Source organism: Mizuhopecten yessoensis, unplaced genomic scaffold (genome assembly GCF_002113885.1).
Source record: "Mizuhopecten yessoensis strain PY_sf001 unplaced genomic scaffold, ASM211388v2 scaffold11143, whole genome shotgun sequence".
NCBI lineage: Eukaryota > Metazoa > Mollusca > Bivalvia > Pectinida > Pectinidae > Mizuhopecten > Mizuhopecten yessoensis.
Window position 1 is genome coordinate 1,636,457 of NW_018408901.1, and position 25,061 is coordinate 1,661,517.

The 25,061-nt window shown below is 34.0% G+C and overlaps 1 protein-coding gene across 1 annotated transcript in view; it reads right to left on the reverse strand.

Annotated features, from left to right (window-relative positions):
- LOC110466739 (CD109 antigen-like) overlaps positions 1 to 25,061 on the reverse strand; it is a 94,537-nt gene that overhangs the window by 14,795 nt on the left and 54,681 nt on the right. The window contains exons 2-19 of the mRNA XM_021523459.1: positions 21,881 to 22,038; positions 21,567 to 21,592; positions 20,653 to 20,806; positions 19,979 to 20,049; positions 19,469 to 19,597; positions 18,725 to 18,764; positions 15,155 to 15,239; positions 14,007 to 14,100; positions 12,461 to 12,676; positions 10,811 to 11,086; positions 10,109 to 10,213; positions 9,220 to 9,282; positions 7,377 to 7,568; positions 6,132 to 6,281; positions 5,570 to 5,680; positions 4,990 to 5,044; positions 3,752 to 3,866; positions 860 to 977 (exon numbers count right to left, since the gene is read on the reverse strand). Coding sequence (XP_021379134.1) covers positions 860 to 977; positions 3,752 to 3,866; positions 4,990 to 5,044; positions 5,570 to 5,680; positions 6,132 to 6,281; positions 7,377 to 7,568; positions 9,220 to 9,282; positions 10,109 to 10,213; positions 10,811 to 11,086; positions 12,461 to 12,676; positions 14,007 to 14,100; positions 15,155 to 15,239; positions 18,725 to 18,764; positions 19,469 to 19,597; positions 19,979 to 20,049; positions 20,653 to 20,806; positions 21,567 to 21,592; positions 21,881 to 22,038 — 2,158 coding nt within the window. The remainder of the gene's footprint in view (positions 1 to 859; positions 978 to 3,751; positions 3,867 to 4,989; positions 5,045 to 5,569; positions 5,681 to 6,131; positions 6,282 to 7,376; positions 7,569 to 9,219; positions 9,283 to 10,108; positions 10,214 to 10,810; positions 11,087 to 12,460; positions 12,677 to 14,006; positions 14,101 to 15,154; positions 15,240 to 18,724; positions 18,765 to 19,468; positions 19,598 to 19,978; positions 20,050 to 20,652; positions 20,807 to 21,566; positions 21,593 to 21,880; positions 22,039 to 25,061) is intronic.

The window sequence follows — 25,061 nt, forward strand, 5'->3', positions numbered from 1 at the left end:
ATGAGTGTCCATGTTATATTGAATTTATTTAACGAGTTCAATAATTTGATATGGCACGAGTATTAATTAAGGCGTGTGTCATACTGGCCAAGTTCAAGAGGGACATTAAAACTCACCTCTTCACGTCTGCATTTTAGAATCTTTGCAAAGACGTCATGTAAATACCACCCTTTTATTTGTTCAATTTTGTGCACATTGCTTGTTAAATGTATGAAAGTGATTGCAAGCCTTTGTTGTTTGTTTTCACAATTATAACCATAACTATTATCCATATGTTGTAAAGCGCCTTAGAGTAATTTTACAAATTATATAGGGCGCTATATAAATGTTGTATATTATTATTATTATTATTATTGAATTTATTGATCAGTTGTATTAGAGTAATTTGATGTGGACACGAATGTAAGAATCTATTTATCGCATAACTTTAACAGTTTGAGAAAGAAAAATCAAACACAATTATGTGTTATTATATAACTCTATATATAAGTCAAAACCTAAGTATTCCGATCATAGTATGGTCGTTCCGCGCAATGCAAAGTAACTATAAATATTTATTTTTGATGATGGACGTTTTAAATGCAATAAATTTAATAATGACAAAATTTACATTTCAAATTTATTAAGAATGATAGTAAGTGTCATGTGTGTATAGTTAACAAAAGGTGTACCTGTAGTGGCGTAGGAATATGTTCCCACGGTTTTGACCAATCGCAACACCTAAGGTTTTATTACACGTGTGTGATACAATATGTATGACATGGCCGTATGACATAGTAGAATGGGTCAGTTATGTGATAAAGAAAATAAGAAGCATAAGAGAATATCGGTCAATTGTAAACGTTTGCGTTATAAATACCTCAGCTGTTGATGGGGCAACGCCGAGACCTGTCGTTGTGTCGGTTGCAAACATTGATGCTACCCATGTAGTTATACTGTCAGGTGTTTTACGCGACAATGATGCCTTTCCGTTGGCTCTGAAATGGTAATCTTATTAACTAACATATATTTTCATAATTTAGTTATTTAATCAAACTTATTAGTAACCATAGCATAACATTAATAAAAAGGACATGAATAGCGAGTTAATTTCGATTTATCATTCAAAAACGTGTTAATTGCACAACATAAGAATTGTGTTAACACTAGCAGTTTTCCTTGTTACCCGCGTTATATTGTATATCACATAAGCACAAATAGAATATATCAGAGATTCGCAATAAATAGTTCATCTATTTTGCACATTTTCTTCAGGCTGGTAAGTATTGATTGTGCAAAGTTTTTTTTACACAACCAATAAGAGTTTCTATGTGACGTTTTGATGACTAGAACGGTATGTACACTGTCACCTTCATCAGACAAAAGTACAAACAAGTATTAAACAAAGCGTAGCCGAATCGAGTCATTTCGGTATAGATATAACAACTATTGTACATACGCTTACAGCTTAGCCGAATCGGCATAAATTTTGTGGACAACTCGTACACATTTTACACCTTTGTGTGCATACGCTTCGCTGATCATTTGTCCGATGGAGGTGACAGTGTATATACCGTGCTAGTCGTTAAAACGTCACATAGAAACTGATATTGGTTATGTAAAAAGAACTTTCCATCATTCTATCTATTTTGCTCTTGATAACTTTCAGTGGGAAAAACGGGAAATTGTAAACATCTATACAACCGCAACGGCTGAATAAAAATCTAGATTTAAAAACAAAATCATTAATAAACATGAAAAAGACTAATCTTGTCAAGCATACACGATGACCATTACCACATGTGTCTGGTGTGAACATCGCGACGAAACAATAACGAGTTGTTTCAAACACATCCAAATGCAAAAAAGAAAGAAAGAAAAAATATGTAAGTTACCGAAGTATATGGCATTTATCAATATAGAATAGAAACATATTGAAAGCCATACTTAGCAAGCAAGACTTCCATTGGCCATTTTGTCAAAATAATTATTAAAAATATACCGATAATCAAGAAATAAATCCGTCAGGCACCCAACAATAACAGATGAAAAAAGTTTCCGCAGAATGATTTTCCAAATACTTTGTTTACCCTCAATATCAAAGGCAAAAGACTGAATACCTAAAAAGCTAATGATTCGTTTGGTTGATTCAAAGGCAAAACAATTTGCGAAAAGTTAAACCTATGATAAGAAATTATGTAAAAGTTATTTAAATTCCACTATTCATTCATAGAAAATGAAGCAGACATTACAAGAAAGACAAAGATAACAAGTTCCAATTGTAATGGGGACCATTACAGAAATCCACCAAAATACCTCCTTGTCAATGTGATGTATTAGAAAATGATCACAGTCTTATAGTTAACCATATTTGAGCAAAATAGGAAAATATCTAAATTTCCACCAATCAGAAGCCAGTATATGGCAGCCATTCCGACCGATAACAAACAAGACTCTGCAGTAGTTTTCACAGTGCCATTGTTCGCCTACGTACATGTAGCATGAGCATAAAAAGGGAAATATATAATATTCTTTCTCAAATCATAAAATAGTGTATGGTGTCATTTTTGTCACTGACCCTGCAGGTAGGGCGTAAGAATTGTACCTGCTGCCCCCAATTGCATGATCGTAAAAGGCGACTAAATTTGGGACCTTATCTCTTCTCTCCTTTCTAAATAACTTTCTTCTTCCTAATGTCTCCCTTGACAATGCCTCACTTTTGGCCATTTGTTGAGCGTTCGCCCCTGTGAGGAAGGCTTTGGGTTCTGTCCCCTGGCCGAGACATACCAAAGTCTTTAAAAATGGTAGTTTCTACTCCTGCTTAACGCTCAGCAAATTAGGAGTGGGACGACTGGTTCGCCCGTTGTCAGTATAATGTGACCGGGTGGGGCGTCCTGCTGGGTGTCTTCGGCAGTATGTTTCAGTGAGGTAGCACTATAAAGTCGGCATCAGTTCCGCGCTATCACAAGGAGACAAACACGAACATATCGCAGCCTCCCAAAATACACACACATACACTACACGCATGCATCTTGCACACAGGGGAGGCCGTCCTTAAATGACCTTAGCTGTTAATAGGACGTTAAACAAAATCAAACAAACAAACAAAAAATTGTCATATAAGAACACAGATGCAGCAGTAGTGCTTTCAGTACCATTATACACCTATATACCATATTTGAGTAAAATCGGTCAATATTGTAATTTCGACCTAATAGAAGCCATTACATGGCAACCATTTTATTCAATGGGAAAACGTACCAAATTTAAGCGAACATTGAGGAATAAGTATAGGCGGCCGCATTGTTCAATCACAAAATGGACTTTGCAGTAGTATTCCTATTCGCCCCCAAACCAAATTTGAGAAAAATCGCAGAAAATCTGCAGTAGTGTTCGAAATCCCATGTTTCCCGTCCAAGTTCGAGCGAAATCTGTGAATATCTAAATTTCGACAAAACAGAAGCCAATCTGCATCGACCATTATGTCTAAAAATTCAACTGTGTTAGTCTACTCATAAACTGTGTTGTATAATCCGCGTTTTCGACAACTTTCATTAAAATAAACAAAAAGAGGAAGCAGAAAAAGAAGAAAGGCAGTAATAACATTAAGTTCCACGACTTCGTTTGGATGACTTAATCTCTTTAGCCAAGAGTTTTAGCGAGCAAATAGCTGAGTAGATCGTTTGAGTTAGAATTTCGATAAAAGGAAGAAGTAAAACCAAATGCTAAAAGAAGATGAAAGTATTAGCAACGGATTGCTTTAAACACAAACCCCGCAAGTACAGAAGTCCAAATCCAGGTTTCCGGAAACCGTTTCCTTATTCTTACACTTGTTGTGACCTGGTCTGAACGAGCAGCTGCTGCTTCCATGATTATTGGTAAAGAAACTTAAGTGGGAAAAAAAGAAATTAACATAACGTAAACAAAAACGTCTGCAGGTAACTTGCACGAGATTCGAATTTTTAACAAAACAAAAAAATCTTTCTGACAGTGAAGTTGATGAGACAGGCCTATATATTCTATAAGAGTATCATAAACAAACTAGCATAAAATGATTTTAGACATGTCTCAACCAACCCTGCCGAGATGTCTGCCCAGATCCATGTCTCGGGAAACTTTTTTCTTATACGTGTACTTGAAGTGATGCGTTCAGCGTCTTCATCAGTCGTCTTAAAGTTTGCTCCTGACGTGAATTTGACAGCGGCAAGACCATCATGGAATTCAGGAAAGACTTAGGGAAGAAAATATCATAAAAATAATGTTGTTATTTTTTTGGAAAACAAACCCGGCAATTGTATTCAAAGAACTTTCGCCTGATTCTTGCAGTAGTTGTTGTTGCTGCTTTTGAAATCAAAGACGCTATAGGTAATATATCTAAACCGGCAGTGGTTAGTGGTCGGGTTTGTAGGCTCACAGAAATAAAAATCCTGTTGTTATTGTCTTTGTAGAACCCTCACTAAATCGGTCTGCATACAAAGCATGTATACATAATATTTACAGCTCTTGCTTCATTTGCCTGTTGTATGATGATCATAAAATGAACTAGTATACGTTTTATGTTATTCTATTCCTCGTGGTGTCTCCCTAGGCACCGGTGTTCATGTGACCCTTGCTGTTGCGGGGACGTTAAATCACCATCAGAGATTCGAAATCCCATCTCACCGGTCTGTAAGCTAACGATCAACAGCTATCTTTTGTCTATGATCGGTCGTCTAGATTAAAACGAATAGCTGTTAATATTTTCCTTCAAACATTAGAAAATTAAATGAGCTGTATAATTAGGATGATAGATGAGAATTGAACGACTAAATTGAAGCTTTTCGGCAGTTTTATTTATTTGGCACAGTCAAAGTCCAAAACATTTTTTTTGGTCATTTTTTTGCTATTGTATTCAAACTTTTTATCAATTATTATGAATCAATAATCCTAAAAGAGAAATATTGTCGAAAATTAAAGACACTCAATCTTTCATCATTAAGATAAAACATCACTTGAAAATTTAATATTTACCTCTGAAGGTTGTCCTGTATATAGTCAGATCAGTCATTAACACCACTCCAGCATTCTGAAAATGAACAAATATATTTCACTTAAGGATCTCTGTCACACGACTGGAATAAAAATGGAATTCCTCTGTTATTTGTTCGTGTATATATAGTAACCACCCCTATTCCCTTCATTTCGATTCTAATATTTCCGTTGACAAGGTAGCTCAGTTGGTTAAAGCAACGGTATAACAATTTGAGACCCCGGGTTCGAACCCAGGTCCGGACACGATTATATTTTTACCACCAGAATACTGTTGTTGATTACATTTTGTTTATCTGTTTTAGATTTTTCATAGAAGTCCACAAGGTATTTTTCTGAACAGAGAAGATTTATCAAAGTTGGCGTCAATCCGGAAAAACCTTGTTCCTTATGCGTTTAATGTTTTTGTCAGTGGTATGGGGACCCTGTCAATAACCAAATGCTATAGTAGAGAAGAACAACAGCCTCATGAAGTAAGTCGAGTGACTTGTAAGATTGATTTTACACACTTACTGAATATTCTTGACATAATAACGGCAAACATGTTTTACTTGTCAGTTACCTGGAAAATGGTAGCTGCATCAGTTCCTTCGTTGGGAATAGGAAACCACCGAAAGAACCGGAAAAATGGAACAATTGGCTGAGAATTGAAAAGCTGAATCTCGTCCTGAACCTGAAGGAGGGAAAACAAATTTAATATATTTCGCTCTAAAACTTCAAGAATACAATTGTACATTTGTTTGTGTCTGTATAATATAAAAACATAAAAAATGCATGTGTTCAAATTGAAATATTGCGAACGCGATTCCTTGGAAGCTAGTTCAATTTGGTAAATTGAGTTCGTGTAAAGCATCAATCACAATACTTAGATGTTGGGATCATTTAGTTCAATTAATGAGAGTTATCGCCCATTACGTGTCTTTGAATATTGAAATATCGTGACCTTTTATTAACTATCTGAGCAATATATCAAAAATTATTATCTCCGTGTAACTTATGGAACTTGATGCTTATGTATTTGATTTACAAGAATAGTTATTCTGTTGATATTTATTACAACATGTTATGATGATTAGGGAAGAGTGACGTTTCTAGTGAAAAATAATTTATTTTTGAAAACATACATCATCTTGTGTTATGTCGTTTCCTTTCTTAAGTAGTAGGACCCTTTTGTCTATGGCTAAAACGTGCATCTCTGAACCAGGTGATGCCTTCAGCTTGAGCTGAACTCGTGTGTTTGGTTTCGTCTTCTTCTTATTGAACTTAAGAGAAGCCTGTGAACAAAAACGTTAACAAATGATCCGATAAAAAATATGCATTCAATTGATTCACGAGATGTGTGGTTAACTTATTGATAAAGTGTAAAATAGATGTGTACGTATCACAAAATAATACCGTGTCGTATACAATGATGAGATCTGAGCACAAACTCGATACATACAAGACAACAATGGATTTGGGGAGACAGCTAATAAAAGGAAAGACAAAAACAGGAATTGAAGAGACAACAAAACAAAAAGAAAGACAATAGGACACCAAAACAAAGGGAAAATCAACAACAGGAACTGAGGAGACACGCAAACAAGAGAAAGACAGCAACATGAATTGAGTAGACACCAATACAAAGGAAAAGACAAACACAACTGTTGGGACATTAAAACAAAAGGAAAGACAACTACAGGACGTGATGAGACATCGAAATAAAAGGGAAAAAAACTCTTTCAGGTTTGATAATAAATCAATGACATCAAAATTAAACGTTTTCCATACAGCAAACGACATGTAATTATGTAAATAGGGGATTACTCTATCATATTATCGCACAGTTGAGTCTTATCAATATCAATGCTGTATCAAAGCCATGATTAGGAGAAACGTTACACAAATGGATTTGATACATTGATTCAACCAGCTAAGCTACCTGCATTTGAAGTATCGAATAATCGGTTTTTACGTGTACATTTTGTTTTAAGTAAAGAATACTTTTATGAATATCTTATTACTGAACTGAATTGGTGTTCCGTTGTTTCTTGTTGGGTTTTTTTTCCTCTGTTTTGAGTTAAGATTTGGCACGTGCAAAGAAACTATTCCATCTTTTATTTCTGCAGTTCTACTCGTTTCTTTACACAAATAATTACCATTTTGGTAGTTTTGCATGATTTGTTCAATAGTTTTGAAGAAGCATCAATTGAGTGAAAAGTCTTCATCCCACCAACTCAAATGAAATCCAACTCATTGATGGGTAAGTTAACAATGAAAAAGAGCTACTAAAAAGACGTTATTCACAATAGAAAAATATCAACTCAACTTTTCACGTTAAAACATTTTTCGTATTACACTAGTTAAATTGCAATACATAGGCTACTTACGTCGTTTCTGAATAGTCCATCTACATTTATACTGATAGAATCGGTAACGACTTCCCCATCGGGCCGGACGAAGTAGACTATTAGTGTCGACCTCGGTGCCATGAGATGTGTTAGTTTTACACTGAAAGTGGCGGACTTCTTCCTCTTCCCATCCACGTGCCCGTTTTCGACAAGTACGCTTTTAGATAGAATCTGAACAACCAATAATTGTATTTTAATGTAACAAACTCTTTTGTAATGTTAGAAGGCATTGTCAAAATATTTTCTTCTAAAAATTTATTTTATTTCTCTCCTTTATACAAAGACAAATACAAAGTCAAGTGTATGGATCAGAACAAAGTAAGTTTGAACCTACAAGAGACCCAATGCATGCTGATTGGCTCATCCCAAAAGCTATAAAAGGTAAAAAAAAAAAAAAAAAAAAAATCGAGATCAATGAACATGTCATTGAAACTGAACTTATTGCCACACTGCTCGGTGTTATAATTGATGAATGTTTGAGCTGGAAGAACCATATAGATTACGTATATAAGAAAAAATCCAAGAAGGTTGGTGTTTTTAACGTGTATGACACAAAATGTACATTAGCCTGTTACCGTACTTCTTTGATATGGTGTACTCCATCTAACATGGAATATTTAAACAAACTGTTTATGCTTCAAAAACGGACAGCAAGATTAGTTCTTAAAGTTACAGACTTGTTTACCCTAACCTCTGTACTTTTACAACTTTTAAGGGGCTCCCGTTAAAGAAATTTTATGAATTTAGGAAATGCTTATTTTTGTATAAGATTTAATATGACCATACTGTATATGTTCTCAATCAATATTTAAGCTATGTTTAACAAGTTTCTACAGAACTACACGTTCTTTAAACAGCATAATACTTTATTTGAAAAATTTGTAGAACAACTAATTATAAGAGATGTTTTCGTTACTCAGTGAGTATTTTATGGAACAATTAAGAAAGCTTGCTGCATAGTTGACATGTCTAGAGTCTTTTAAGCGGGCATACATGCAGAGGCATTATAGATGTGATCGTTTTTAGAAAGCTCACTCCATATTTTTACCTAGTTTGTGTTTTTTAAGAAAGAATACCTGCAGAAAATGTTTTAGATGCGACGAATAGTTTTATAGTTTAACTTGTCAGGATCTGCAAATGTGATATTGTTATTATTTATTTATATTGTATATATCATTGTATGTATCATGTCCATGTCCATTGTAAATTGTGTGTTACAGGGCCATATTATAAATTAGATTTAAACCTTAATGTGTTACCCTGTCTAAATAAAAGATTTAATTACTATCATTATAATTAAATATTGAGGAAACTTTGCATGTTTTGAATTCTTGACGAGCAGCAAACGCTTAATATACATGCTTCATAAAAAAATTTCTATTAATTGATAAAGATTATATGATGGTTTGAATGGGGTTTTTCACTAGAGCAAAATACGAGTAAAGGGTCGACAAAGCATCTCCTACAAATGATATATATTTGTTAATCTGTTAGAAAAGTATAACATTTCTGGAAAAATATCATATAATAACAAGGACATACATTTCATATTCAGTGTTGCTATTTTAAGTAAAAAAACAAGTGATTATTTGTGTAACAACTGTGAAAGGTAAAAATGACCTGAATCTTTACTTAGGTGCCTAGATCAAAATTCATTAGTAAAACAACTGGCATCAGTACGATTTTTTTTTTTTTTGACAATTTCATTGCAGTGAAACATACTGTATTCAAGTATTAATTTTTCAATTTCCATATCTTGGAACACGGTTAGTTTGTAAAGCAATGCTGAAACATAAATTTCTCAAAATATTTCCTTGCATACCTGAAATTCCACTAAAGACATTTTCTGTGTAGACTTCAGTGAAAATTTTGCCCGTTTCCCAGCCTGGACAAGAAAACAAAATATCTAATGTCATATCAAAAGCTATTTTTGAAAATAAAGCAATCTTCTTTGTAACATACAAAACCACATTACAATGCATTATTATTATTACATTCTGAACGGCCCATCAACAAATAAGAGGTCATTAGGGCCAATACATTAGACAAAACGTGTTAAAGGAAAAACATCAAACGAACGAAAAGGTAAAAGACAAACGTCAACTTGAACATATTCTAAAAGTGGCCATGATTTAGTTATATCTTTCTGAACAGACCGACAGTTTTTAGATAGTTAAGAATTGTAGAGATACTGACTTTTTTGAAAAGTGATTTCAGATCTGTAATATTATCATAAAAAATCTCTTCTTGGCTGAAGATTAATGCAATCTAATAACAAGTGTTTCACTGTTAATGGTTCTAGACATGCTATGCATTGAGGCTGATCTTCGTATTTCAATAAATAAGAATGGGTTATGTAGGAATTACCAATCCGTAAACGGGCAAACACAACCTCGTCTCGGCGGTTTTCTCTATAGTTTAGATACCATTCACCGATTTTCAGTTAGACACTTTTATATCATCATGAAATACAAATACTCACAAAAAAGACTTTTCTTCAGCAATTCTTGCATTTTATTCGCCTGAATAATTGCTTGCATAAAATTTCCGTCTCTCTCAGGATCACTACCGATGTTGTGAGAACGTTTCACCACACACATTAACAAAATACAAACAAACAAAAAGGTAAATGTCCTGTACCTAAGATATTTCTTTCTTCTGTTCTGAATACGAAATACATATGATCGAATGTACAGGAGTAAAAGCCTTACCTTCAGACCTGAGAGTTTAGACTTCAACCGGACTTGTAAATATGTATCACTTGGCGATATTGCTCGACGCAGGTAAAAATAAGCACTAGCAGACTCGTACTTCGCCTAAAACAAAAATATCAACTTCAATAATAGAATATTAAGGTTAAAGGTCCTTACAAGCTACTGTAAAATCAAACATTTCGTCATTTTTTTTTTTATAGTTTTGGGGAATCTTAATCTGCTTATTAATACGGCACGAAGTAATTACCAGTTGGACATTATTCTCCGTTTGAGTGAGTACTCGTTATCCGTAAATTATTGTTCCCATGAAATGGTGTTTGGTCTGGAAATCACGAAAGTTTAGCCCCTCGAAAATATCTGATTTCGCAGTAAACTATAATACTTCCACTGTCACTTTCGTGAACTATTTGTTTATGTCCTTTTCAAACGACCTATCCCATTAAAATCATATGATACATTTTGTAGACCGATAGTTATTCGAAATTTGAATATTTAAAAAACCAAAAGGAAAGATAGATAACTCTAACCAAAAAAATCGTTTTGATTGCTTCATCTTCTATGCAGTAGGGAGACAACACCTAGTCCTAGTGGAAATCTTTGTCACTATTATAACGATAATATGGTGCAGGTTACCCTTTTCCCCTTAACTGATTTAAATAACAACGACATTTAATTAAAATATAAATGTTTCGCACTCACCGAGAGTGAAACAGATGAATCTGGAGCTGCTTCTGGAGGAATTGTAACATCGAATGGGACTATTCCACTTTTAGGAACATCTTTGAGAATATGTGAGTTTATTGTTATTGTAGTCGAAGGAAACGGAACAGGGAGGAATCTGACTGTTGGTGATGTTTCTTCTCCTGTCCTTGGAGGATTTGGCGGAGGGCTCATTCTTTTCTGATATGAAATAGTGATGTTGACTTTTTTCGTGGCATTTGGCAAAACGGTGTCATCTTGCTGGGTAATCCGTAGCTTTGAATGTAGAATAATGATATTTAAGATAACACTAAGTTAAATGTCACTAACATTTCATTCTGCAATATGCTTTTCTATATTCAGCAGATTTTCATACAAAATTTCGATACCAAAAATAGTTTTTCTTGTGTACACTTATATAGGGCATAGACAAATTTAAGACAAACGATATCACATCTATCAGTTGGTTAAGGATCTCCAGTCATTAACTCTAAATGTACGTTATAAAGAGTAGAAAAAACATTTCAGCTGTTCTTAGAGTTAAATAAACGGGACCAGACTTAGAGTTGATCCTTCGGCTTCCAACCATATACAATGTAATACAGTCTGCTACCTGCTCAGTGGTAGTGCCCTGGTTAAGTTCCAATACAGTTATACCAAGAATGAAATTGAGGGGAGGTTACTGTTTGTATAAAACAAGAGGCCCAGAGGGCCTGTATCGCTCACCTGTTTCTGTTTTTTTCATAAAACTGACATAAAGGTAACTGCAGACCAAATTTGGTAATTAGAACAGAAAACATTTTTACATCTCTTAAACGGTTCTTAAGATATCGTTGTTCGAAATTTTAATTTTTAACACACGTTCACCTTTGACTCCGGCTAGCACTTAAAGTTGACCTTTGACTATATGACTGTAATGAAATGTACTTAAAACGATTCACACCGCTGGTCTACATCTGGTCTACATAACATACCCAACTAACATGACTCTAGACTAAATGGTTCTTAAGATATTGTTGTTTGCAGTTTTTAACATATTTGACCCCTGTGACCTTGAAAGAAGGTCAAGATAACATAATGAGGAAACTTTATAGTACTCTATCCTAGGTACCTACTGGCAAATATCATGACCCTGGGCCTGATGGAACTTGAGAAGAAGATTGTTTAAAGTTTTTACCTATATTAATGTTGAACTTTGCCTTCATTACCATTATAAAGTAAAAGATTAGCACTGCTGAGATGCATAATATTTCCAAGTATCATGACTCTAGTCCTTATTGTCCGTTAGATATTGGTTTTTGAAATTTAAAACATGTTTGACCCCTGTGAACTGGAAAGAAGATCAAGGTCATTTTGATGAGAAAACTGTAAAGCACTCCATCCTATCTACCTACTGGTCAAATGTCGTGACCCTAGGACATCCAGTTCTTCAGAAAAGGTCGTTCAAAAGAACAAGTTGACGGACGGACGGACGACGGACGCCACAGTTCAGCATAAGTGCACGTGGCCCTTCGGGCCAGGTGAGCTAAAAACTGATATAGAATTCTTTAATGTTATATTATAGTTGGACAGAGATCCTAAAGCTACACAAAGGACTTCAAAACTCGTATTTGCCGAAATAGCATTTGAAAAACCTGGCTGTATACTTACTATGCCATTGTAAACAAGACCAGGTTTGTAAACGTGTGGCAAAAACTCTGCAAAAGTAACTTTTTCCACGAATCGGTACAATCGAACCTCATCGGTATCGCTGATTTTATCACCAGTTAAACCTTCAATCACCGTAGCGGTAACACGAACTCTATATGAACTCAGAAAGGTCGTCACGTGCTTCATATCTGTGGAAAATTCCCTCTCTCCATTGAACTAGAGAAAGAAAATCGAACAGGAACTAAGATTATTGACCTTATGTGCAAAAACCAAGAAATATCTATCCACGATCATGACGATGAGCTTATGGTTTACTTATTTCATATTTTTATTTTGCTGTAGTTAAAGTAGCATTCATGCAAAATGGGGATATTTGTTAATGTATTCATGAAAGGCTTAAAATATAATCTCTGTGTATCCTTATATATATAATGTTTTTAAAATAAAAAAGAATATTACGGAGCTTGATAAAAATGAAAAGGCCACAGCTGGACCAAAAGGCGCAGTCATTTTATAATCTCGCAGCGGGAGGAAAGTCCTGAGATTTTCCATCTGAATATCAGATGTTGAACTTTACGATCGTTATGCATGAAATCAGAAAAAAATAAACACATTTGATAAGTTCAAAAATGTAAAAAGAAAACGTGGAATGTCTTAACAAATAAACGTAACATACACACACAGGTGATTGCACCTTGAAACATTTAAGTAATAGATACGGTATGTCAAACATGAATTTCACTGCATTATACAGCTGTTTCATCCTTCAAGTACTCAGCGGTGATGCTAAGGGGCCAACAAGGGGGCAATCTAAATATGTATATACTACTGTTGAAACAAAAGGGGAGGTGCGTAAAAAAAACTTTATTTTATTAATTTCAAAATTTAGATAAAGACTGATTACTTTCAAACTATGAACCATGCAACTACTGAAAACAGATTACATTCAAGTCGGTTACCAAGGTAACAGGAAACCTTACGGACTAAGAAATTCACTAGCAGAGTCTATTTCCTTTTCCGTCTTTGCGTATTGCAGAGTTATCTTCTCTTGTGAGCAGGTATTGATTGCTACGTCATTGGTTTTTGAGAGTAACGTCGTCAATTTTTCAGAAAACGACGTAATTTTCTCACAAAAACCAATGACGTAACAATCAATACCTGATCACAAGAGAAGATAACTCTGCAATACGCAAAGACGGAATATGTTGAAAGATAACATAGCATGCATTTTCTTTTTTAATACATGTCAAAAAGTGGAAAACCTAATTCTAAATCACATTTCTAGGTAGCCTTCTTTTCAGAAAGAATGACAGAAAACTGTTTAACAGATAGAAAGGCTTTTTCAGACATTTAGCGAAAAAACTAGCTTTTCCACTCCAACACCAACAAGAATCAACTCTCCATTAAATCTCAATTTGATAGTAGCTTCGAAATGTAGAAAAAACGACAAAATGTCACATGTTTAACTGATAGAAAAGCTTTCTCAGATATTTAGCAAAAACAAACTTTTCCTGTCAAATACGAACAACAATCAACTCTCTATTACATCTTTAAAACGAAGTTCAATTTGGTGTTCGCTTGGAAATGTTCTTTCCAATATCACGACAAGTTCCCCTTTGACAGGTCTTCCGAATGTATACCTGAAATAATACATTAGTTTATGGTACTTCATATCTACTTGAATCATCACATTTACTATGGAAATCTTAAACATCAAAACAATATTATATATATATTTCATATTTCAACATAACACTATATGGACATTGTACATTTGTATACTGTACAGTCGGTAAATTTCGCGGGGCATTTCATTTTGCTGTATTTGCGATTACCAACGATAGCCCCAAATTAGATATCCAGCGAATATCAATATTCAGAGTTAAAGAGTAGACCTGTTTACCCTTTAACTGTCATACATTGTAGAAAAGCACTAACTCAATCCTTCTTTTTTGTCATTTTTTAAACGCATCATCCAAATAGAAAAGTGCCCGCGTGAGCGTAATATTTTTACCTAGCCATGTTGTGCAAATTTAATCACAGAAAACTATAATGTAGCTCTAATCGGGAACAACGAAATATTAGCCCCGCAAAATTAACAACCAAACTGTATATTTCTGTCATAATTGACGTTTTTTGATAAATAATAAAAACAATAACAAAATCTACCTCAATTTCACTTTCACAAATTAGCCGAAACATGATTGGCAACATTAAATAGACATACAGATTCTAAAGTTGATCTCTTAAAGCAAAGGTATCTTGTGTTGATGGTGTGGTGATTTAAAGAAGAAAACTTCGTCATTTTATTTATCCTGGCCATTGCGTCATATTGTTGTAAGGGAAGGAGGGGAAGTTGGCATTAAGTTTATATAAACACGAACTGCTTTCAGGTAGCATTCACAATCAGTAAGAATTTTAAGTTGAAATGAAATAATTCCGCGTTTAATTTCTAAGCTATTTATATGAACAAAAACATCATCCATGCTCATTCAAAATCACATAAAATTACCTTATTCACACTTATATTTCAAGCTAAAAGAGCAGGTGTAAGAAGTACTATGTAACCAAATGACACGAACGAACATTCCATATTTAGTTTACATATCATGTTAATTTCACCCGAACGTTTTGAGGGTTACAGTTGTAGTTCTATAATTTCCAAATTGAACTTTAAAAAAAAAATCAACTTACATTGCCGATACTTTGCCAGTAAACTTGTCATCAGCTGCCACAGCGAATGATGGTAATATGAGGTTTACTTCATATCTTGGGAGAACTATAAAGAAAACAAGAACACGTATGTAGTATACCGTAGACAATTCGGAAACGATTTCTTTCCAACAGGAAAGTTCGGATACATGTAAAAAAAATTAGGAAAAATGCGATTACTAATTTAAGAGTTTTCCGGATAACAGAATATTCAGATACAAATACAAGATACGTGTGCGTCCTAATTTCTATTGGCCGGATTAACGAGGTAAAACAAATACAGTTCATCTGTTTTAGGAAAGCTTACATAGAAAATATCAATTATACCATTATCCGTTTTATATTTATATCAAACAAAATTCGTCTTATCTGGAAATAAATATATACATATCGATATACAAAAAACATCCAACGTTCTTGTGATGGTTATATATTTTTTCAAAGACACAGTTTCTGAGTATTTCCCTAGTTATTTCATTCCTTCAGAGGTTCATAGGGGATGTGCTTATTCATGTTGACAGTATACAACATCTGAATGAACACATCCCCTGAGGAACCTCTATGTTGTGGTTTAGTTTGGTTTTATTTTTTTTAACGTCCCATTAGAGATTTTAAAACTAAGTCTCTAAAGTATATGTAAAAGTTTATGCGTTTATCCGAAGGGAGCATACATTATTTGAAATTCTTATTATATTTTAAACCTGTCAGAAAATATGTTTATTTGATTTGGAATATATGTAGACGTCAGAAGTACTCTTGGTTGTCATTGTTGAGTATGGGCAAGATCTACGCGAACATTACACCTACACGTGCATTTGATGCTGTAGACTATGCACTATTGATACATTTATATTTCGCGTGGTATATTGGATATTATTTCAGCGTTAATCCGCGTGAAGACTCCGTCGTGAAAATATATACCTTGGGAATAATTATATCACTGTAGCATATATGTAATGTATTGTTCTCTTACCATTCGCCAATGTTATTAAAATACGCGAATTAGTCACGAGGTGTCAGCTCGTGATATAAAATTATACGCGTAATACAAGTGATTTACGGTGCATGCCATATGAAGTTTGATGACTATGTACTGTACATGTCATGTATCCTCCAGGATACCACTGACTCCTCTGCTTCAGCTGATTTTCATATTTTTCTTTTTACCCATCTTACGACAACTATGGCCGCGTGAGATCAAACTAAACGGGATTACTTTAATTTTGCGATTGTGACCTTTCATTTACTTGGTAGTAACATACTAGCCTCTCCCACATACGGCATTTATAAATTCCAGTGCCTGCTGTCATAAATTTCTTGCAAAATGTGTCATTTGTTGACAAATAAAATATGTACCAAGGCAGATGTGTGTACTTCGAGACTGCAATAAACGCCGAAGAAATGGTATGATCTTTATCTGTTCTCGTCTTCGGTCCATGATTTTGCCATTTTTATTTTTTCCGTATTTCTGTCTCCATAATTTGATGTTTAATAATGTCTTGAGTGTTGACGCTGTAGAATTTCCTCATGGTGTTTTTTTATTTTCAAAAACTCATTCAATTGATAAAATTTGTGACTGTTAAGAACAACAGCTTTTGGCGGAAATTAGCAAGCGACATTGCTAATAAAAAATTGTGCTTAATAACGAAATAATTGAAAGGTTTCGTTTCTCTTATGCTACTATTTTTCAGATACTGTTTCGTGTTGCTGCTGTGTGATACTTTCCCACTTCGTCTAAGAACTCCCTCTGAAATGATAGCTCTCATGTTGACCGTCTTTGACTAAAACTACGATCAATTCAATACTAATTTTCCAATATTGATGGCAATTTTGGATCAGCCCAGTACTTTAAACATAAAAAGGATACTGTTCATGAATGACGATTTGTTACCGGTCGTTGGAAGAGATGTATGGGAAAGCTAAAGTCAACGTAGGTCTCAATTTTATGACACAACAAGTGAAACACAGGAAACATTTTTAACCGATATACGGCAATATTGCACACCGACTACGGACGCCTATACGAAATATGGAACCTCGGTGCGCAAGTCGACGTAGCAGAGTGCTTATGACATTTATGTGGCTAAGAGCCTATCCATGTTACATGAATAACACTTTAGCAATTTTATTTGATGTTGCGGTGCACATAATATGGCCAATTGTATTAGACGACTTAGCTTCCTTCATTGTCTGCCTTCATAGCTTCCTACATTGCATGGCCTTCACGTCAGGAATGGTGACGACTCATTGGGAGAAGGAAGCGTATTCTCGAGGCTGTTGGTGCCATTGACGGAACGTACCACGAGATCTATATCCCCCAGGAAGATCATCATCTTTATTTCAGTGGACATCGTCGGTACCACTGCATCCATACTAAAGTCATCATTGACAATCAATTAAATATCCGTAATGTACAATCGGTATTTGTAGGACACAACAAAGACGCACAGACCTTTAGAATGATGATTCCAATTGAAAACGGCGGACAATTGATTTACCTCCAAATTGCTATCTGCCTGGCTACCGTCTTACCATTTAAGGTCGCTCATATACGAAGACATCCGCTTCGAAACCAAAATAGACTTCGACGTTTCAATCGGACAATTCGTATTCACCTGCTGAAACTCTTTCGTATAATTGGAACACTATTTAGAGACAGACGGAGAGTGTTGGGCAGAATCATTTGTTTGTGTGGGTATCTTGCTGCACGTCGAGCCAAGTTATTCTTTTCAGAACAACTCCCGAGTTTCAGCTGCAACAAACTTAGTAAATATTAAATAATTAATTGTCAGTTGTTTTTCATCTTTTTGTTTGTTTTGCTGGTTAGTTATTGTTGTGTGGATGTGTTATCCATGTCCTTCCGTAGTATTTTTTTACCGTGTTCAGTGTATTCAACGCTACCGATACACCTATACACATGTATGTATACGGTTGAGGTGTAGCCCGTATACTGAATGAAATGCGCGTGAAAGTAGTGTATTGTTTGGGTTGCTGGTGTCTCATACTTTATCATCAACACAAAACATTGTTTCTTAATTGTATTTTTATTCCAATATTTATTCTTTAAATTTTTAGCAAATTAGTAAGAATTATCGAAGATAGTATATAGCTCCCTTCGGATAAACGTATGAACTTTTGCGTAAACTTATACGTATACATTAGAGGCTTATTTATAGTGCTATCTCACTGAAATACCATGCCGAAGGTACCCAGCAAAGCGTTCCTCCCGGTCACATTATAATAACAAGGGGTGAACCAGTTGTTGTCATTTTCCTAAATGCTGAACGTGAAGCAGAGAATAACAACTACCAAGGACTTTAGTATTCTCAGAGAAGTACTTAGAAACTCATTGTATCATAGAAATATATTTACCTATATATATATAAATCTATTTATTTTCCATAAAGCGATCAACTTATTCTCTGCATTTATTTTGCCCCCTTGATGCGGTACCAAATTTTAAAACGATCCGTATACAAACGTTTGTTTCATTACATTTAGTTTTATCATAATGAGATAGTTAATAAAGATTAACCAATAGCATTTACTTACCGAACTCTCTTACTTCAAAAATCTTCTCTTGTTGCTCAATCTGTTGTCAATGAAGAATATATGATTTGCAACAGATTGAATAAAATCCATCCAACACTACAGTAATAAAAGTACAACAAAAACCATGCATTTTGTCGAGTGTTTTAAAGAACTAAAGGCTATATGTGTCATTATCGCGTTTTTGTTGGGTAATAATGAAAGTGTTAAATATAAATTTTGGCAATCCATGAGTTTATGTATAAGCAGAGAATATTCACTGCATCATATTTTTAGGAACCGCAGTCAAGAAGTTTTTACAGCAATTGCATCACCTTGTATGGAGTACATTTTCTGATATAATAATAATAATAATTAGAGGTTCTTATATACCGCTTTATCACAACCTAGTTCGTAGGTCGTCTCAAAGCGATTTACAAATACGTATCTGTTGTTTTAGGGCTTTTGGAACCAGCCAAACTATGTCTCAACTCCCTGGGGAGCATACAGTCGGTGCTGCAATTTCGGCGCTCACAGCTAACATTCAACAACTCTAGCACTGCTCAATCACGTACTCATTTACAGCTGAGTAAATTGGAACAAACGGAGTGAATTATCTCAAAGAAACGTAACTCGAACCCGTAACCCTTCGGTTGGGAGCCCGACGTCCTACCACTAGACTACCGTGCCTCCATCATAAGTAGCACAAATATTTCAACACTTCGTATTTAAGCATGTACGAGTTCTTTTTATCTCAAATAGTCTTACCAACTGTTCCACGGAGATCGTCCAGTCGCCAGTGCTGGTGAAATCGTTCAGTTGAAATTCGCCTTTAAATATACTTGAAACAGGGTCAATAAAAGAAATCCATTGCTTGAGTCTGTTATTTCGTGAGTCCTGCAAAAACAATAAAGTGCCACATATATCCGCATTGTATTGTTTTATGTATTGTTTTATTCGAAGACAAATGTTTCTTTTAATTTGCAAAAGCAAGAAATTGGAAAAATACTTCGTCACTGTATGGTTATAGTTTTAACTTTATTGAATTATTTTTATTCATAAGAGGAACTAAATAAATAAAATATCAAACACCATATACCACAGCGCACATACACACCAGAAAACTTTTGAAAAGACAAAAAGAGAAAACACAAATTTTACAGCAATTATAAAGATTTATTCATATACCGAAAGAACATGCTTCTGAATAAAATTCATGTTAGTCAATGAAATTATGTAAAAGTGACCTGATTAATTACGCCATCTAAAATAACTTACAAGTATGGTGACGTTCATGGGAGCACGAACCACTTTTAGGCTAGAATAAATTCCCACTGCCCGTATCCGCACTGTAATAGTATTGTAATAATTACAACATAATCAAAATCGCTATAAAATAGCACACTGATACGCAATATGTCTTATAACATCTATTATTACAGCACACGGAACAATTCGCATTTTATATACAATGTAACAAGTAAGATATCATCTCTCAATACATTTTTCAAAACCCAAGTCATTAATTAAATTCCTTTTATCAGAGTTTTTATCCGTAAGGAGTACCGTACGTTGATGACACAACGGTGCAGAATTCCAACACCTTAGTTATATAAGCGATTGATTCAAAGACCTATACAAGGGAGAAAAACAAACGCGAAATAAACAAGTTTTAAAGAAAGCATCAGAACCTAGTTTGTATAATGTTCGTGTCCGGTATCCTCTATTTTGTTATATATATAATTCTACTTAAAGATTGAGGCGATGAAATTGCTAGATCATCATTTAGATATGCAAAAATATGGAATCTAGAGATCAGAAAAGGAGATTTTGCTAAAACAACATCAAAGATAAGACTTAGATTTGTGAAATGAAATATAAAAATGACTTATCAATGCTATAGTCAAATTTCATTTTTGGCAGTGGTACGGAGATCCTTAGGTTAAGCTTACCTAGTTCACCCGGCCGATACACAGCTTTGTCAGTCTGTATGAATATCGAGGTTGCTTTTGGCGAATATGTCAAACGCACGCTATCAATAAACTCCAGTGCTCCAGTCCCTTCTGACCGTAAGGTATAAGTACCCGACGGAAGATCCTCTGGTATCTGCACACATAGAAAGGAAAGCAAGAAGTGAATGTTAATTTTTGTATTTGGATCAAGGGAAGTATACTTTTAGCTTGGTAACTCTCAAGTTTTTCGTCGATAATTAGAGCAAATCTCATTACTTATCTGCTGCAAGTACCTTAATGATTTTCAAATATTTCATTGTTTTTATTCTGACTTGATTTATCACAATCTCTACTAATTGTTGTCATTACACGAGTGTAAGAAACGACAACTCTGGTTAGCGATAGGTTTTATCAATAAAAGCTGAAAACCTATCAAAGTCTAGAACATCGTCGAAACCATCAGAACAAGAAAGTTAATACTGCCAACTTTTCAGGTAGACTTCTAAAACTGATCATTATCGCAGTATTCTTGAATGTCTGGTGCATCATATTGATGACGGCAAGATGGCTGTTGATGTGAGCAGTCGACAACACTTGAAATAAAACAAATTTGCGTCCATAATGTATCCGGTTCGGACAGAAATACATTAATTGACATGTTCATAAGTATGTACAAACTCTCACAATGGCTGACGCTAGACTTTGGAGACAAATCTTATTTTAAAGAGCAGTAATTAGTTTACAACAAACATGCAATATTATAGAAAAAATCATTTGAAACAGATTTAATTTAAAAGAAAAGGAATCAATTAAATATTGATGTAAACTTGAACTATCCCACATTTGTACTAGAGCATTTGATATAAAAGAAACACTTTTAATGTCTAGTAACTGTTAACATAACTGTCACTTACCTTTAGTTCCAACACCTCAGGTATCCCTAAAAATAATCAAAAACAACCCTTAAGTCCGCTTATATAAATCTCATATGCTTTGAATTTACACGTTTTGCGTTGTCATCTGGGTTTTTTTCATATTGCTTCAATTTCAAAATAACGCTTTATTTTTTAATACAGAAAGCTCTTGAATATTCAAAAGTATTGATAAACACAATTTGAGGAAACTTAAATATTTCAGCATTCATGGTTACAGTAATTTTATTTCACCAATATCTTGTCAGCAGACATGAAGATAAACTAACAAACAGATTTTAAAATATATGACTCACCAGCATAAACTGTGTCAGACACATCTGCAATACTTCCATTCATGGAATCTAAAACAGCTAAATCTATATCGACTGGTCCAGTTGCGTTCACTATCCGAACGAAGACAGAGATCGGTTGACCAGGTTGGATTGTTTTGGGTGCCAATATGAAGTATGTACTGAAAATGTAAACATATTGCTGAGTGTCGATACATGAACATGATAATACAATTCTAAAATGCGTTTAAGTGTCTTTCAAAATATAGAATACTTACTCGTCTGCAAATGATGTCGCAAATAGCAGTACCACCAAGCACGGTTGCAAAGTGAACACCATGTCTGAAGCCTGCTGATTGTGCTGTGAGAGACAAAATACAAATGCTTAAATGCATCACTTAAATTCAATCGAACATATTACTAAATTCACACTTCATGGCAATATCAAAAACTTGTCTACAAATCAGATTAGCATATTTAAATTGAACTTAAGTTACCTTACTGTTTAAAAGTGAATTGAAATCACAGCTGGTACACTTTATACACATTTCAGAAAGTTTATAAGGATATTATAAGGATCAATTGTGTTTAATATGTGAAGCTATACAACGGCAATGTGTAATATCTTTTTTTTTAATCTTTTTTTTATTTTCATTAAGATTTACACATAATGGTGTTCCCTTGATTATCAGAGATTCTGCTTTGTCCGGATATCAATCCTACCTTCTCAACAATTAAAATATGATCAAATTGTTAATTATGAAATTATTTTTGGGATAATAAGACTTAAAGAATGAAAAGTAAAAAAAAATGTAAATTTGTGCATCGATAGGTGAAATAGAGATTGGCAAAAAGAATGATTACAAATATGTAAGGTATATGTTACTTTTAAGATCGATCGCGGTCAGTATTTAACACTGTACCAAGAAAAACATCTAGCATATTTGATATGTTACGGTGAAGCTTTAAACACCGTGATACCTTTACATTAGCAACAGCTGATATATATAAACCCACCGAACAATGTGACTATGTTATAATGCAAGGTTATTGACAGATGTGTGCATCCACTAAACCTGGATGTGAATGTGGTTGCTGCGTAAAATGAGTCATTTCAAATAATCAGCTTTAAACATTGTATTTCAAGAAGGAAGTGCTTAGATTATAAGAATGATGCTTTTATTGTCATGCTTGGAGACGTCAACATCTACAGTCTGTGTAAATATTGAGTTACTTTTAATGTCATCTTTTGAATAAATCGACAGCTAAGCTGGCACATATGTCACTGAAGTATCATGAAATGCATAGATTTAAACAAAAGCATCAACAGGTAATATAAAACAAAAACTGCAAGATATTGTCAGGGAATAGATAATATTGAGTTGCAAGGGGGTATGATTATTGTGTGAAGCAACAAAATCAAACTGTATTACACAAAAAAAGCAATTTAGATACATTTATTGATTAAAACAAAAGGTATTACCACAAAGAAAATTAGTATCACACTTTGTTCCAACATAATTGATGCCCTTTTTTCTAGAAAGCGATTGTTCAAAATCATCATTGAGTTAAATTTTATTGGTGACATTTAGAACAAAAATAAAGAAACTCTTCAGATGGCTTATCAAATAAAATGGTACATTCTTACAAAGGTTGCCACACTTGCATTTAAAAAGTTCTACATTTCTACATTCATTAACAGCACATCACGTAAGGCCAATATTGCAATTTATTAAAATAATATATCCGATTATAACTATGAGGTTCAAATATTAATATATTATCATGATTTTGGAAATTATTTACGACACATATTATTCGCACTCAAGCAAAACATTCTGCCTTACAAGAGAACAAAATGTGCTTTCCTTGATTACTTACGATGTAATCTGAATGGATGTCAAAAACCTTCTTCTTAATATGTAAGATATAAAATTAAATTTCCTATACTTAAGAAGTGCTTATTTAGCAGACTCAATGCTAAGTGTATGATGGATGTTGATGCTTTGGTGAGTTGGTGCACTGACACTGTATGCAACGGGATACTATTTACAGAAACTCTATATATCGTAGTCATAACTCGTAAAGGCGCTAAAAAAACTAAAATAAGAATATTACGCTGACAGTAGTTAGGCGTAAACAGTAAAATATATACAAGAAAAAATGACAATATTTAAATTGGTAGTACAGACAAGAAAGACTGAAGATGTTAGAGGGAACAAAATAATCCAATTTTACAAATATATGAAGTATAAATATGTAGGTTGAAATATCCATCATACCTTGATCCGTATTCATGAAACCGTTCTCATGCTCAAACTCAGATTCTGTGCTAAAGTCCAATTTTTTTTTCAGTGAGAGATTAATCAAAATCCACATTATATCAGTGATTTGGAGGAACTTAAGAGAATCTAAAAGCCGAATATCGTTTTTAATATTTACATATAACCTTTTGGCCGTGTCACATGATTTAAGCGAGTTGCAAAAGAGTTAGTTTGGGCACAAAATTCATGCTTAAGCATGAGAACGGTTTCATGAATACGGGCCATGATTCCTAAGCACGGCACAAAAATCAAACGCAAAATTTAACTTATTCGATGTAATTGTATCATTCTTTTATAAAGCCTTTTAAACAATGATGAATTGATACTAGCGACAGCTGACATATATTATGTCTATATATGGATCCGTCGATCAATGTGGTTTATTGGCTGTGGAAATATATCAAGTTACTGAAATAAAAAAAATATTGACAAATATAATAGTTGTTGACACTTTACCCTAAACTTATTATGATTGTAACGAAAAATGGGTCGTTTTAATAATCAGAGTTTTCCTTGCACAATTAGAAGGACTTCAATTATTGAAATAATGCATATTTTCAAAAGTGTATTTTTTAAGAATGATCGAAAGTTGATGATTCTGGTACTTTTTCTCAAATAACGTTTTTTTTACGGGGTTTTTCTATATTGTACCATTATAATATGTGCTTTTATTCTTCAAGTTTTCATTAAGAAATAGCAACAGATTGTTACCGACCGCGTTTTCTCTAAAATATACACATACCGCTGTATCCTTTTTATTGTGTGGCGAAATATTTGCGAACAAATGTCACTGGGAATTATGGTAATTTTCATACTCTATCCCGCATAACGTTTTGTGTATTATCAACATATATACATTATTCACTATTCAAGTAACACGT